The 16,497-nt window shown below is 42.0% G+C and overlaps 1 protein-coding gene across 1 annotated transcript in view; it reads left to right on the top strand.

Moving 5' to 3' along the window:
* The first annotated feature begins 7,813 nt into the window (after positions 1-7,813).
* The window catches only part of LOC146621492 (calsenilin-like), a 70,632-nt gene continuing 61,948 nt past the window's right edge, over positions 7,814-16,497 (top strand). Inside the window, exons 1-2 of the mRNA XM_085368501.1 lie at positions 7,814-7,868; positions 8,019-8,115. Of these exons, the coding sequence (XP_085224627.1) occupies positions 8,110-8,115 (6 nt within the window). The 5' untranslated portion in view covers positions 7,814-7,868; positions 8,019-8,109. The remainder of the gene's footprint in view (positions 7,869-8,018; positions 8,116-16,497) is intronic.

A 16,497-nucleotide genomic window follows, 5' to 3' on the forward strand; every position in this document is an offset into this window, starting at 1 on the left:
ACAAATGAAAAAGGGCTAAAAGTATTTACAAGTAGGATTTCTTTTTTCTTTTTTTGCATCACGTGACAAGACAGAAATATGATAGTGGGATGCTTGTTCACCACAAGCATTAATGTTTTGCCTGTGCACGTGACACAAAACATAAATATTGCATTACTGTGACATTGACTAATTTTCATCTTTATACGGTGTCAAATCTGCTTGAGTTTCCCTGCCAGAGAAAGGATGTAAAAAGAAAGTAATCTGTTTGATAAAGTCCTGCTCTGTAAATAAACAAAAAGCTGAATTCCAACAAACAGGCGAAAGTCATACAGAGAATAATGAGTAACATGGAGCCAAAATACAAGAGGGGGGAAAAAAATCTCTGAAAGACACAGTAAATATCATCTTGTAAACAAATCATAAGGAAATCCCTGGAAAGCTTGCCTACTTGGAGTACAAAGACAATCTGGCAACTGACAGAGGGAAATGGGAGAGTATATATATTTGGGAGAGTGAATAACTGGTTGGAAACAGGTGGTGCAGAAAAACTGGCAGGAAAAACGGCAACATGTGAAAGTAAAACTCAGCGGCATGCATGAAAACCCAAGATTACAAAATAAAACAGGATGTGACATAAAATAAAAGAAACCTAAACACATGGTGATGAAGTGTCAGTGAGGAGTTTCTAAAAAACTGAAATGAGGACTGTGTGGTAGATAACACTGAGTTAGTAGATATCAGTCTTCGAGATGCTAATGCATCATAATGATTAATGCGTAAATATTTGTAAAACACTTTCACTTTCTTCATAATTAACTTTGAATTCATTAAAAAATGCTTCATCATTTGTTACTCTGTTCGTGAATCATGAGGCATTACCAACAACCCTCTCAACATTTCATGACCATCCAACCATCGCGCCCATTAAAAATAAAGTATAACATCATCTTACGAAATCAATGTACTTTTTTTAACTGGAGAATTTTAAGTTATATCCTTAATAACAAACCACAAACGGCACATGCAAAGCAGCACTAAATATTGAAATAAGTTAATAAAGCTTACCTGAGAAAGGCAAACCTCCACCAACACTGGATGTAAATAGAATAACTTTGTTATTGTTTCAGCTTGCCAAACAATGGTTGCTGTTCTATATACAGCAAGTGTGGCTGATGCTTTAACTCTTTCATATAAAATGCTTTGAGTCCTTTTACCATTACTATTTTTTTTGTCATGAACAAAAAATGATATACTTTTGAAATACCACTTTAAGATATCACAGAGATTAAATGTAAAGTTAAACTTCTTTAACTTTGGGCTGTATGTGGCCCACGATGTAAAATAAATTCGACAGTCTTGCTTTAACCTCTTCACACTTTCTTCTCCATGCACCTTGGTGTAGGTAAAGTTGTGCCAGAAACCCCTCCTCTGTGTGCATTTTTTGGGTAAATCTGATTTAAAGTTGACAAAATGGAAAATGTTTCACCTGCTGAAAAACGATCTTTTGATATGACTGAGAGCTTCTGAGCTGCGCTCGAGGCAAGGTCGTTTTTGTCTGCTTTATCTGGTCATATCAGTTGTTTATCAGAGACGCTCCCAACATTAAAGGCAGTTTGTTCAAACCTTCTGGGCTGTTTAATCCTCCTGTTAAGTTAAACTCTATGTGATGGGATGCAGGATACTTTACACAAGGATTTTAATAGAAATAACCGAGGCATGGATTTACCATTAAATTATGTCCATGCCAGTTTAGTTTTCCATGCTGAGATAACACCCGGGGCTCACATCACTCCAAAAATGATGCAGATTCAGGCTTGTGTTACTTTAATTGGAGGCTACACTGCTTCCCTTGCTGTGTTCAAGAGAGTGTCTGCCAAAGTATTTTCCTTTAATGTTTATTGATATAAAATGTCAAACCATAGCCTGTTTGTTCTTTTCACCTGAAAAACAAAATCCCCAAACTTGAGGCAGTAACAGCTGCACAGCACTCGATGAAATGAGCAATCTTGGTCTGTAAGTGTCGTAGACACTTGAGAAAAGTTTGAAAGTTCAATGAGTCTGCCATCATCAGGTAAGTGTCCAAGTGTCCCAGTTTATGTGGGACTGCACATCATTTTTATCCCTCATCCCACTGGCCCACATATTGACCAAATGGCCCACATTTTGACTGGCTCTAGTTTATAAAATTCAACACTCGCCAGACGTTTCAGTAGTCATCTTTCTTGTACCATGTTGGGCTCTTGTTTACCTTCAGATCTGCCTTAATTCTTCATGGCATAGATTCAACAAGGTGCTGGAAACATTTCTCAGAGATTTTGGTCCATATTGACATTTTACCGTCACACAGTTGCTGCGTTATTGGCTGCACTGCACTGATGCAAATCTCCTGTTTGACCACATCACAAAGGTGCTCTACTGGAATGCAATCTGATGGCTGTGGAGGACATGATGATCTAAGCTGTAACATAGTGCGCCATCCTGCTGGAAGCAGCCATCTAAAGATGGTTGCTCTGTTGTTGTAAACGGATGGACATGGTCAGCAACAATCCTCAGGCAGGCTGTGCCATTTAAACAACTCTCGGGTGGTATTAAAAGACCACAGTATGCAAAAGAGATGATCTTCTGCATACTTTTGAGCTGGTTTCCTATCAGCTCAAAGCCATTCATTCTCCTCTGACCTCTGGCATCACTGCAGCACTTTTACTGAGAGAACTGCGGCTCACTGGATATTTTCAAATCATTCTCTGTAAACCTTAGAGAGAGGTGTATTAATTTGCTGCCACATGATTGGCTGATAAGATGTTTGCATTAAAGAGCAGTTGATCAGGTGTACCCAGTAAAGTGGTCACGAGTATGTGTTTCTGTTTTTGAGGGAAAAGATTTCTAAGAAATAACTGAGCGAGTGAACTAAAGCTTTTGTACACCAGCTATAACATTTGTGCAAGCCTCAATTCAATACCTCTTAAATATACAGTGAGCAAAATGAGAACTAAACTCATTGTGAATGTGTGTTTGCACAGGAAGGTTTCTCGTGCTGCCGTGAGCCTCTGCCAGCACGTGGAATCGTGTCTTTAGCTTTGGTGGCACTTTTATTACACAGATGGCCTTTCCTCATTCATCCTTCGGGCTATTTACATTTCTTGGCTGTTCATTATGCAATCAGCGTGATGTCTGAGGATGCTTGACCTGGCTTGATTGCTATTTAGCATCTCGTTACAGTCTCCATCTTTCTGGCTCTCTCAAGCGCTCTCTCTCTGCTTCGGGCAGCTTCAGAGAACCAAGGTCGCCAGAATTGATTCAGTTCCTCACTGAGCACACACTGATTCTCCACCAGGGCTTTAATTGCATTTCTGTACCAATAACTCTCATGACAATCACGTAATTCTCACTCACACACACACACACATACACACACACACACACACCCTTCTCTTAACTTGGTACGCATAAACTGGCTGCAGCGATGATGATAAGACAGAAAAGAGACGAATGAAACGACAGAAACTGATGTGTCCTTTTGCTGTATTCATGCGCTGTTGTGACTCTCAGTATAATCCATTATGTTATTAGAGAGCAAGAGAGAACTTGGCACCAATTCTTCATAAGGCACTCAGCTAAAAATGGTTAGTTAATAATTTGTTTTAATTGACAAAACTGCTCTTTTATGATGATTTTGTTGAGAAGAACTGGCAAATCAGCATACCATTTGCTTAAGAATCTGCAGATACAATTCCAATAAATTCTCAATTAAGTGCTCTTACAATAATAAGCACTGCAGCTATAAATATTGTTTTAGCTGCTAATTTATTAGGCTTTCCCTGGCCTCTCAAACATTTTTATTAACCCATTATTTATCTGCTGAAAGCAGCACTGTACATTGCGGTAGATGCCCTCACTGTCGCCAAGTGTTTGCTCAAAGAGGCTGATTTTAAGGGTTCTCTCTGTATTATTGTAGTAAAAGTGCATTGAGACAATGCAGATGTGATTTGGTGCTATATAATTAAACTAGACTGAACTGAGTATAACATATTGTAGCACACTGACTGAAGTGTAATATTCAGTCCTCTGGAGGGACCTGGCAACCAAAAAAAGTTAATTAAAGTCTTCTAAAAAAAACATGAACATGTAAAGAAACCATTAGTTAGAGCGTAAAATCAGTATTGCAGCAGCGATACTATCAGCTCGAAAGGAAAAAGCATGAACAAAAGTACATCACAGAATGTGTCTTAAATATTCTGCGTATGTAGGGTTGCCAACCGTCCCTTAAAATACGGAATCGTCCCGTATTTCGAAACAAAAGTACACGTCCCGTATTGAGCTAATAAGGGACGCACTTTGTCCCGTAATACAGTGAGAATCAAAAGTAGTCTATAAATGTTTATGGAATTAACACTTTGTTTGAAAACATAATTCCCAGCCCCTCTCCTGCTTTGTGACCAATGAGCTGACAGCACACTTATGACAATTCGAGTATGACAATTCAGATTACCGCTCATCTCATTGGTCGAGGAAAGGTCGCTTGCGGAGAAAATACCGGAAGACAACAGATGACCACAACAAGAAGCATGGCCAACAGGGGAACAAACGCCGACTCTGCGGTGCAAGTCTCGGATGACAGTACACCTAAAGCTGGGCAAACACTGTGCGATTTTTTTCAGTCACGTTATTCAGCTCCTGCTCAAACTGCACGATTGACTCGCAGGGGTTAGAAGTTGGTAGGTCACGATGTACTCTCACACTATACCGCCCGATGCTCTGATGCGACCTGAGTAGGGTTGCCAACTCCCTGAAAAATAAATAAGGGACACCTCGTGGCCAGGGCCGGGCGACCCAGTTGTCTTCACCCTTCCCAGTGTGGTGAATTTTCTAGCTCTTTTTTTGTGTGTGAAATTATTTTTTTAACCATTTGACTTGAAGTTGATTTAAGTAGATGCATATTCTATTCTTTGTGATATGAACACATGTGAAACAAATGATCATTTAGCCATTTATTTTTAGCTCAAAATGACAACATTAACACAGTAAAACAGGTCTCTTTCTTAAACAGAAGCCTGTCATGCTTAACTTTTGAGAATATAAGTAAATCTTTCTTTAAAAGCACTCTGTCCTGCTTAACTTAAAATAATAGAAAACAATAGAAAGAAAAATATTCTTGTAACAGTGCACATTTAGTGCATTTAGTACAATTGGCTTCAGTTGAGGTATTATTTCAGCTTTTCTAATGCTAATCAGCTGCTCCTGTTTGTAAACCCGCTTGTTCCCATGATTACGCATCATAACTCATCATCATTATTCATCTATGTATTACTTTTATGTATTAGTCATCAATTTGTTGTAATCATCTATCCTTGCAGTTGTTTATTACACAAAATAAATTATATTATCACACTTCTGGCCACATAGCGCTGATATTCACTGCACATGCCCATATTAACGTTTTCCAGCCAGGTGTTTTCCTTTTCCCATTCTTCCCTTTCTCTGAGGGGAACAAACATTGCTGCTCTAATGCTGGGCTCACACTGTGCGATTTTTGGCCCATTTTGAGCCGATTTTTGAGTGATCGGACCGATTTTGGCCTTCATCGTGCGTCGTGTAGTATACGTGGGGTAACGAGAAGTGATTAACACCTCACGACCAGCTCCCGATCATCAATCGCTCGTGAGGGTGTCACCACAGGCGCTCACACTGCTCACGCGCAAACGTAAACGTTGGTGAAAAAGATGGAGCAGCACGGCTGTGCAGCGTGTGATCTGGACACAAGCGATGGAGGCACAACTTGTAGAACTTTGGAAAGCTCATCCGAGCCTTTTCGATGTGGCATCACAAAATTATCACGACCACAACAACCGTGAAAATAGTTGGATTTACACTGCTGCTCAATCACAGCTGCCTGATCAATGTTTTTCATTAGCAATTTAGCAAAGTTGATGGTGGTGGTGTGTCTGTGTGAGTGAAAGACAGAGAGAGAGAGCGACAGATTTTCTGTTATAACCTTCATGTTATGGAGGCACAGTGTGAGCACTCAGGTCGCATCAGAGCATCGGGCGGTATAGTGTGAGAGTACATCGTGACATACGAACTTCTAACCCCTGCGAGTCAATCGTGCAGTTTGAGCAGGAGCTGAATAACGTGACTGAAAAAAATCGCACAGTGTTTGCCCAGCTTTAGGTGTACTGTCATCCGAGACTTGCACCGCAGAGTCGGCGTTTGTTCCCCTGTTGGCCATGCTTCTTGTTGTGGTCATCTGTTGTCTTCCGGTATTTTCTCCGCAAGCGACCTTTCCTCGACCAATGAGATGAGCGGTAATCTGAATTGTCATACTCGAATTGTCATAAGTGTGCTGTCAGCTCATTGGTCACAAAGCAGGAGAGGGGCTGGGAATTATGTTTTCAAACAAAGTGTTAATTCCATAAACATTTATAGACTACTTTTGATTCTCACTGTATTACGGGACAAAGTGCGTCCCTTATTAGCTCAATACGGGACGTGTACTTTTGTTTCGAAATACGGGACGATTCCGTATTTTAAGGGACGGTTGGCAACCCTAGACCTGAGTGCTCACACTGTGCCTCCATAACATGAAGGTTATAACAGAAAATCTGTCGCTCGCTCTCTCTGTCTTTCACTCACACAGACACACCACTACCATCAACTTTGCTAAATTGCTAATGAAAAACATGATCAGGCAGCTGTGATTGAGCAGCAGTGTAAATCCAACTATTTTCACGGTTGTTGTGGTCGTGATAATTTTGTGATGCCACATCGAAAAGGCTCGGATGAGCTTTCCAAAGTTCTACAAGTTGTGTCTCCATCGCTTGTGTCCAGATCACACGCTGCACAGCCGTGCTGCGCCGTCTTTTTCACCAACGTTTACGTTTGCGCGTGAGCAGTGTGAGCGCCTGTGGTGACACCCTCACGAGCGATTGATGATCGGGAGCTGGTCGTGAGGTGTTAATCACTTCTCGTTACCCCACGTATACTACACGACGCACGATGAAGGCCAAAATCGGTCCGATCACTCAAAAATCGGCTCAAAATGGGCCAAAAATCGCACAGTGTGAGCCCAGCATTAGAGCAGCAATGTTTGTTCCCCTCAGAGAAAGGGAAGAATGGGAAAAGGAAAACACCTGGCTGGAAAACGTTAATATGGGCATGTGCAGTGAATATCAGCGCTATGTGGCCAGAAGTGTGATAATATAATTTATTTTGTGTAATAAACAACTGCAAGGATAGATGATTACAACAAATTGATGACTAATACATAAAAGTAATACATAGATGAATAATGATGATGAGTTATGATGCGTAATCATGGGAACAAGCGGGTTTACAAACAGGAGCAGCTGATTAGCATTAGAAAAGCTGAAATAATACCTCAACTGAAGCCAATTGTACTAAATGCACTAAATGTGCACTGTTACAAGAATATTTTTCTTTCTATTGTTTTCTATTATTTTAAGTTAAGCAGGACAGAGTGCTTTTAAAGAAAGATTTACTTATATTCTCAAAAGTTAAGCATGACAGGCTTCTGTTTAAGAAAGAGACCTGTTTTACTGTGTTAATGTTGTCATTTTGAGCTAAAAATAAATGGCTAAATGATCATTTGTTTCACATGTGTTCATATCACAAAGAATAGAATATGCATCTACTTAAATCAACTTCAAGTCAAATGGTTAAAAAAATAATTTCACACACAAAAAAAGAGCTAGAAAATTCACCACACTGGGAAGGGTGAAGACAACTGGGTCGCCCGGCCCTGGCCACGAGGTGTCCCTTATTTATTTTTCAGGGAGTTGGCAACCCTATGCGTATGCTATTTCAGACAACATCAACATCCCAGCGGAATTAAACCCACGGCCAGCCTGTTGACTTCACATCATCAGGCTGTAAGTCCACTTGTTTCCTCCATCCTCCAGCTGCACCCCTTACCCCACCCCCCGCCTCTTCCGTGGATCTCTCTCGCTCTCTCTCTCTCTCTGTGTGTGTGTGTGTGTGTGTGTGTGTGTGTGTGCGCGCGTGCATTCCTTTGCATCCAGAGCAGCGGCAGTCGGAGGTTGAGAATCCGCGCAGAGAGGACACACTCTGCAAAAATCAGCTATCATTGTCGCCGTTACAACACAGGAAAGCATGCAGGTAAGATCAACATCGAATGATTATTTTCTGTAATCGGGCATTTAAAAAAGGCGGCTTTTCTGCAGGTTGCAAAAGCAAAAACGCGTCTTAAGTTGAATTAACGCGCGGCATCTCCTCTACCGGCTACTTGTTGGCTTGATTTATATTTTAACCAATTTTTTTTTTCTTTCTTCGCGGACCTCGTTGGCTCATTCCCTCTCACTTTTGCCGAGAGCTGAGTTTCGGAGTGAAGTTATGTAATTGCAGCTGTGGAAGCTGCCTGTGGAGGAGACGCTTCGCTTTTAGCGCGCAGCAGAAATCCTGCAGACAGCAAGTGTCACTTGGCATCACGTCTCCCACCGCGACTTTTGCTCCCTGTCATCAAATTCTTTTTAACGTGTGGTTTATATATGTCATTATTAATGTGTGTGCGTGAAATAGACGTCCTTTATGTGATTCACTCGTGACTTCAAATCTGTAATAATCCTCGATTCTAACGAAAGAGTGGGATTGTGCTGGTAATTCTGCCGGTGTGTGTGTTTTCCTCCATGCTGATGAATCAGTTTAGGAGCTCAGATCTCAACAAGCAGCCTCTGAGTCTAAATCCGAGGTAATAGACTGTAAAGTGAAAGCCCAGCCTCCCCAAAGTGACTTCTACCACCTTGCAAGGCAGTGCTCATTAATTCTCCCAGAAAGAACAAGTTTCTCCCTTTATGGCTGTTTTTTTTTTTTTTTTAATATAGCGGGCTGGAAAACAAGGGCAACCCTGTGCAAAATATAATTTAAGAAAGGAGAGACACATCATTCAGCAGGAGACGGGAGGCTGCAACATGTGTGTAACAGTTTCAACATAAAATTCTGATAATCTCAGACAGGAGCTGGTAGTCACACGCAAACAACTCACAAGTGCATCGAGCTCTGAGTGGTGAGATTTTGATTGGTTGGAGTTGGTTGGAGTACAAGCTTGAGGACAGTGCAGAGCCTCTTTGAGATTGATGATACTCATCATCGGTCACTTGGTGGGTCAATAAGTCAGTCAGTAAATTGATCAATAAATCACATGAACATCAGATGGAGAGCTGAGGTCTGTGTGCATGGACGTATGCGTGTACACTCGTGGTTCTTTCAGTCACCATGCTGTATGTATGATGTTTAAGATGAAAAATACCTAATGCATGGGCACAAAGTACAAAAAAAGAAGCAAATTCTGACATTTCATGGACAAAGCAATGCTTGGCATTTTTTCCTTTCTGCATTTAGCAGCTGTTATTTGCTCCAGTTTGGTACCTCCTGTAGGTCGACTGTTGCAGGACCTCTACCTCATCATTTTATCTCTCCTTTCTCTCTGGCTATTGACATGCAGGTGTGTTCTGAAGGAAGGAAGGTTCAGGGCTGAAGCAATCAGCATCATGGGCTCATCCGGTTAGAATAAGAAAAAGCAGCCATCTAATTCAGAATTATTCTCAGGGTTCTCCTTTTATTCTCAAATAAATAAGGCAAAGAAGGAAGGAAACAAAGACACACATGGACTGCCAATGCTGAAAGAAAACAGATTTAAGTTACTCATTACCTTAAACAATACATAAAATAAAAACCCAAACAGAACCTCACCTCAGCTGCCGCCCCGTGTGGAAGTGAGGAAAGAGTGAGCCAAAAGTGAATGCAGTCCTTATATACTGTGTGACATATAATGTGTGACAGGTGAGTGCAATCAAGGACAAGCACCACACCCAATCAAAGGTGAGAGAACTAAACAAGGTGCATCTGGTGCAGTGAGTGGGTGTGCTGGGATGTGCTAAAAGGTGGGTCTCTACAACAGCCGCCCCCATATTTCTAGTGAGAAATATGTTGATATGATCAGGATCAGTCTTCGTCAGGAAGCGGGGGCAGGGGGATCAGACAGGAGACAGGGCGGATATAGGTTTTATCCTGTACCAGGACCTCCACAGTTCTGATGCAGTCATCTGGGCTTTTCAGCAAGCGTGTAACTCTTCCTACAGGCCAAAGGGCACGTGGAAGGTGTGAATCCATAATCATGACAACAGAGTTCAATGTGAGATCTGGGTACTCCTTCTGCCATTTGGGTCTTCTTTGGAGGGATGGTAGATAGTCCTTTATGAAGTGCCGCCAGAAGTGATCTGCCAATATTTGTGTATGTCGCCATCGTCGTCGACCTAGGAGGTCAGAATCAGAATAGGATACTAAGGGAAGTGACAAATCATGTCGGCCCATAATGAGAAGGTTTGGGGTTATGGGGTCAATATCCGCAATGTCTGAGGATACATAGCCTAGGGGTTTTGAGTTAAGAATGCCTTCAATCTCAATTAGGACTGTTCTTAGGACCTCTTCAGTGACCATTTGGGCCCCAATGGTCCTCTTCAGAGCATTCTTCACAGAACGCATCTCCCTCTCCCAGGCTCCACCGAAATGGGGTGCATGCGGGGGATTGAATTTGAAATGGATTCTTTTAGTCATCAGGACCGGCTGTAGAGTCGGAGCAAGGTTGTTAAAGGCTGCCCGTAGTTCCTTATCTCCTCCTTTGAAGTTAGTTCCTTGATCACATAGAATTTCCAGGGGTGTTCCTCGTCAAGAAATGAATCGGAGGGCCATGAGGAAGGAGTCTGTATCCATGCTGTTCAGGAGGTCAAGATGTATACACAGAGTGGTGAGACATTTGAATATTATTCCCCACCTTTTCTCCGATCTGCGGCCGGTCTTGACCTTGTATGGTCCAAAGCAGTCTATTCCTGTGGAGTAGAAAGGTGGTTTGAATAACCTAAGACGAGCAGCAGGCAAGTCTGACATTTTTGGAATGATGGGCTGTGCTCTCCATTTCTGACATGCAGCGCAGCTATACTGATGCCTGCGTACTGCTTCCCTTCCTCTGAGAATCCAGAATTTCCGACGTAGTTCAGCAAAAAGTCTTTCTGAACCAGCATGATGCAGTTTGTCATCATAATTTTGTATGATCAGTTTGGTCACTGGATGAGCAGGATCAAGTACTATTGGGTGAATGACGTTCAATTCCAAGTCTGGGCTTTGCCGTAATCGGCCTCCTACATGGATAAGTCCAGAATTCCTGCACAACACTGGTGACAAACACAATAGACGGCTGTCGGATGAGAGGGGTTTGTCTGACTGTAAACGGGCTAAGTCTTCACCGAAACTGTCCAGTTGTGCCTGACGAAGGATTTCTTGTTCTGCTGTTTGATAATCAGCTGCAGAAGGAATGTTACCCTTTTGGTTGGAGAGTGAATGAGCCGTGAAATCCAATAGCTCTTGATACGTTCTGAAGCTGGGTGTGTATGTATGGGAGGGTATACTGACAATACCAAAGAAGTAGGATTTCTTTAACTCAGTCTGATCATCATCAGGATGGAGATCTGTAACTGTGGGCCAGTTATTTGGAGGTTCATGCAGAAACGAGGGACCCTTAGTCCACCTGTTTGGGCTAAGGAATTCTTTCAGGGATTTACCTCTCGTAACATCATCAGCAGGATTTGTGGCTGAATTGATGTATCTCCAGTCTTGACTGTTTGTGAGGTTTTGAATTTCTGAGACTCTGGCTCCTACGAATACCTTGAAACGGCAGGAATCTGACTGAAGCCAGTGAAGTACAGTTGTCGAGTCAGACCAAAGGGTGGTAGTCCTGACTGGTAAGGTGAGTTCTGTTTGTATGAGCTCACTGAGGCGTGCGCCTAGTAGGGCTGCGCATAGCTCCAGTCTGGGTATTGTTAAATGCCGTTTAGGAGCAACACGTGAGCGAGCTAACAAGAAACTCAGTTCTACATGGCCTTCAAGATCATCTGATCTCAAATATGCGACAGCACCATATGCTCGCTCTGAAGCGTCACAGAAGATATGAATGTCTCGAACTGTGGTAGAAACATCCATTTCCTTAGAAGTATAGCAACGTGGGATGGCAATTTGTGGGAGATAACAAAGTTCTTCTTCCCAGGACTTCCATGCCTCTAAGAGGTCGTGTGGAAGGGAAGGGTCGTCCCAATCTCTCTCTTTTCTCCATAGCTCTTGCACCAAGGTTTTGGCGCGTGTTGTGAATGGGAGTAAGTAGCCTAATGGGTCATACAGACGAGCAAGTACTGCATAGATACGACGCATTGTGGTGGGGTGTGAGGCTAGAGTTCTGTATTTATAGGCAAACAAATCAGTCTCACAATTCCACAATAATCCTAATGTGCGTTCATGTGGGCCAGATGGCTTGTCTTCAGTCAGGCAAAGTTCATTACTTGCCGTTCTTACCTCAGATGGTAGATGGCTAATCACAACAGGATTATTGCTGGCCCACTGGCGAAGGTCGAAGCCTCCTTCTGATAGATGGTTTCTTAATTTGTCTAGGAGTGTTCGAGCTAACTCTGCTGATGGAAAACTCTGCAAGCAGTTATCAACATAGAAACACTGCATTACTGAAGACTGCACATCTTTGTCAGATTGATATTCCTTCACATGTTTCTGCAGTGCATAGATTGCACAACAAGGGCTGCAGGTCGTGCCAAAGGGGAGTACCTGCCACTCATACACTGAAGGGGGAGCTGCTTTGTTCATGTCACGCCACAGGAATTGGAGTGGTTTATCAGGAGGCAGAAGACGGACTTGGTGAAACATGCCTTTGATGTCGCCACTTATTGCTACTGAATGTTGCCTAAAACGCAACAAAACACCAAGAAGTGTTGGGCCTAGGATTGGTCCTGGCAACAGGTACTTATTGAGACACTGACCTTGAAATGTGAAAGAGCAGTCAAAGACTATGCGATCTTTATTGTTGTGACTTGTCATATGATGAGGAATATACCAGGTTTCTTTGCTATTGTGCATCTCCTCCGGGCTAAGTTTGACTACATAGCCTGCTTGCTCCAATTTCAAAATCTGATCCTTGTAAGACATGGCTTTGTCAGGATCTTTAGCTAACCGAGCCTCAGTGTTGCGGAGTCTAGACATGACTACAGTTGGAGGGACATTCAAAGGAGGAAAGTTTGCCATCCGAAGAAGAGTGGCGTAGCGATTAACACCATTGATCTCAACCCTTTTTGTGGCCTGTTCAAGGAGTTCCAGTGCCAGTTGATCTTGCTTTGATCGGATCACAGATTTCTCACTGTATTCAGGTAAAGTGTCTAGTTGCCATAGCTTCTCAACATGATAACGCAGTACATCTGCAGATGAACTGAGAGATGTGAACAAACACTGCACATGCTCTGTACTGCTCTGGGGCTGAAAATCTGTGATCGGACCTTGAAGTGTCCATCCTAATTGGGTTTTAACTCCTGCAGGAGACCCATATGGTCCCTGTCTCAATGGAGCAGTAGGCGTGATGAGGTGAGTATGATCTGAGCCTATGAGCAGGAGTGGCGCTGCTTTATTAATAATGGGTAATGGGATACCTTGAAGATGCTTGTATCGCCGTTGGAGAGATGATACAGGGTAGGTGTGGTCTGAAAGTGCTAGGTGACTTGCAGTGAAGGCATTATTAATTGTGTAGGTTCTCTCTGGGTGTGCGATGGGTGAGATTTTGAAACTTACGGAAGAACCATGAATAGTTTCAACTTCTTGACGGACCGTTCTAAGTGATAATCTCTCTGCTTCCCCAGTTAGGTTGAGATGCTGTGCAGCTGATGTCAGAAGAATGGTACGCTGGGAGCCATCGTCAAGTACTGCATATGTTTCAAGGGTTCTTTTGCCATTTCGCAGGAGCACTTTCACGACCTTTAAAAGGACACTAGGACAATCACTAGGTCTATCAAAGTATAGCGTCCTCACTACAGGATGAGTGTCAGTTTTAGATCTCTTATTTACATCACATAGGATCTGTAGATGTAGTCCCATACAGGTGGCACATGCTTTCCTCAGGTCACACTTTGCAGCCTGATGAGTCCTACACAGCAAATTCAAAAGTGTTAAATGTTTTGGTGTTAATGGTCTTCTTGCAAAAGTAGAGTTAATTTTACTCTAAGCAGAGTCACATTCTTTTAATGTAACTCTGAGGTGTAAAATGATAGTAGTTAAAATCGAGTGTTAAAAATGAGTGTTTCTCTGTCAAATCTGGAGGTGTTAAAATGGAAACATTAACTCTTGACCTCTTAACTCTGAACTCCTACAGGGGCTATGACACCAACAGAGTAAATTCACAGACTCCGCCCCCAGCACGGCTCCAATCGAAGCTGAAGTGAAGCCGTTTCAGAACATTTTGCTCTACATATTTGAGTTGTTTGCCATCCTTGGTAAGTCATTCTTTCAAAGATTGTTTCAATTATTATTATGAGCTTTTACTTCTGTGGCTCTTTGGAGTTGAGACAAAGCTGTGTGAAAGGCATTAGCCATGTTGCTCGCTGATAGCATAATATTCTGTTTTAGCTAGCTGAAAGGTATTGTTTGCGGGCAAATACCACAGCCTTGAAAAAAAAGCTTGCATGTGAATTTTCAGTCAAACTTTTGGTCAAATACACCTAAAACAATGTGTAGAATGTAAAATGTTGGTATAATGGTGCTACTTGAAGCCTGAAAACGATCGCCCATAAAAAAAATAAAAAAAAAAGCGAGCAAACAGCAGTAGCTGACGTCCTGACTGGATTCTACGTTAGCATAGATCCCTCCAGAGTTTTGTGCACACGGTTTAGGTAAAAATGAAAAAGGTTGAGGTTTTACATTTAGTTCAGTATTACCTGTTGCCTGTGTCTTTGTCTTTTGGGAAAATACTTTACACAAGTAATGGCTCAAAGAGGATTCCTTTTTTTTTTTTTACTGTGCTGCAATTGTTTACTGGATTATTTGTGCCATTAATTAGTGTCAACTAATTTTTATTCAATCTCCACACAGGATATGCTTGTGAAGATGGAATATGGGGGAGAGCAGAAGTGCGTTGCAGTTCCACAAAGTGATGAATGAAGGACATGCATATTGTATTGAAGAAATAAGTGATGAGAATGCTGTTATTTGCATTTGCCATGTCAGACCTTTTGATAAACACAATTCTAATGAAAGTGAGAACATGTACACTGTTACATCTTTCAGAAAATGTTTTGAAATCTTGGTGCACAGTTCAGAATAAATGTTTTTCAAAAACCATTGCATCTTTTTAGTAAATGTTTATTTCCAAAAGAAATTTCTAGAAGTTCAGAACAGTAAAATTCCCGCTTTTTAGAATGAATTAGAAGATAACTCTTATGTAGTTAAACTAAAATACTCTTTGAGAGTTAATATATAAACTCTTAACACCAAGTGTTAAATTATCAACTCCAGACAGATTTGGTGTTTAACACTAAATGAGAGTTAACGTACCAACTCTCCAAAAAGAGTTAAATTAACACTCTGGTGTGGACCCATATAGACACTTTAATAGTGTTGAAATCAAATCCGACAGTGTTAATTTGGACATGCTGGATTTGCTGTGTAGCACAACGCCAACACCGTTTGTTTGCTTTTATCCAGTTTATTTTCTCATCCTTTGTCTTCTGAATAAACCCAGGACACTTACTAATGTGATGTTCTGGTGAGCAGCAATATGCACATGTAGCCTTAGTTGTCATGATCGGCTGTGTTGCATGTACAGAATCATCAGATGTATTTGTTTCATGTAATATTGTTGTAAGTGGAGAAGCGTACTTACGGGCAGGTCGTGTCTGGTTGAAGGATGGAACAGGACTGGCCTTCTTTGGTTGACACCTGCATTCCATTTGCAACCAGGATGAGAACAAAGGCAAGGTATACGTCATTTCTCCCTGTTCCCTGTAAACATGCCGTTTGAAGCGACTGAAATGCTCTGCAGGCAACTTCACTAACAAGCGATCGACATGGGAGCCACAGTCTAGTTCTGCACGTCCTTGTTCTCCCATAGTGCTAAGCAACCCAACTAAAGCCTGTACACGAAGAGCAAAATTATCAAGACTCTGACCATCACCTGCTCTGATAGGAGGCAGTTCTAGTATATTCTTTAGCTCTTTCAATGCCAGCTGTCTTGGTTGCCCATAACGCTCATCAAGGGCTTTGATGGCTTGAGTGTATGGGTCAGGAGCGTAGGAAAAGGCAAGAGCTAATCGTTTAGCTTGGTCTACTTTGAGGTGATCAAGAAGGACATGATATTTGAAGTGCTCTGTCTCATGAGGATCAAGAAGGTTTGTAAGGGCCATCCGTAACATCCTGTATTGCATTTCGTCTTCTCTACTAAGGTCTGGAAACGAAGGACCTTCAAGCTTATATACATGTGTTCTCGTGCTAGAGGAGTGACCCGAGCTAGCAGTACCAGGTATCAAAGGTTTCTGTTCATATGAGGCATTGTATGTAGCTGGTTGCTGCTCTAAAGGAGGGCAATATTTGTGGTCAGATATGCGAATGAGAGGTTGAACAGGGTCTTCAGCTAAAGGAACAGCAGGTTGAACACATGAGATCTGGTGG

This window comes from Diplotaxodon limnothrissa, linkage group LG12 (genome assembly GCF_057381915.1).
Source record: "Diplotaxodon limnothrissa isolate DT_005_m linkage group LG12, D_limnothrissa_male_GT1.1, whole genome shotgun sequence".
In the NCBI taxonomy this organism is placed as follows: Eukaryota; Metazoa; Chordata; class Actinopteri; order Cichliformes; family Cichlidae; genus Diplotaxodon; species Diplotaxodon limnothrissa.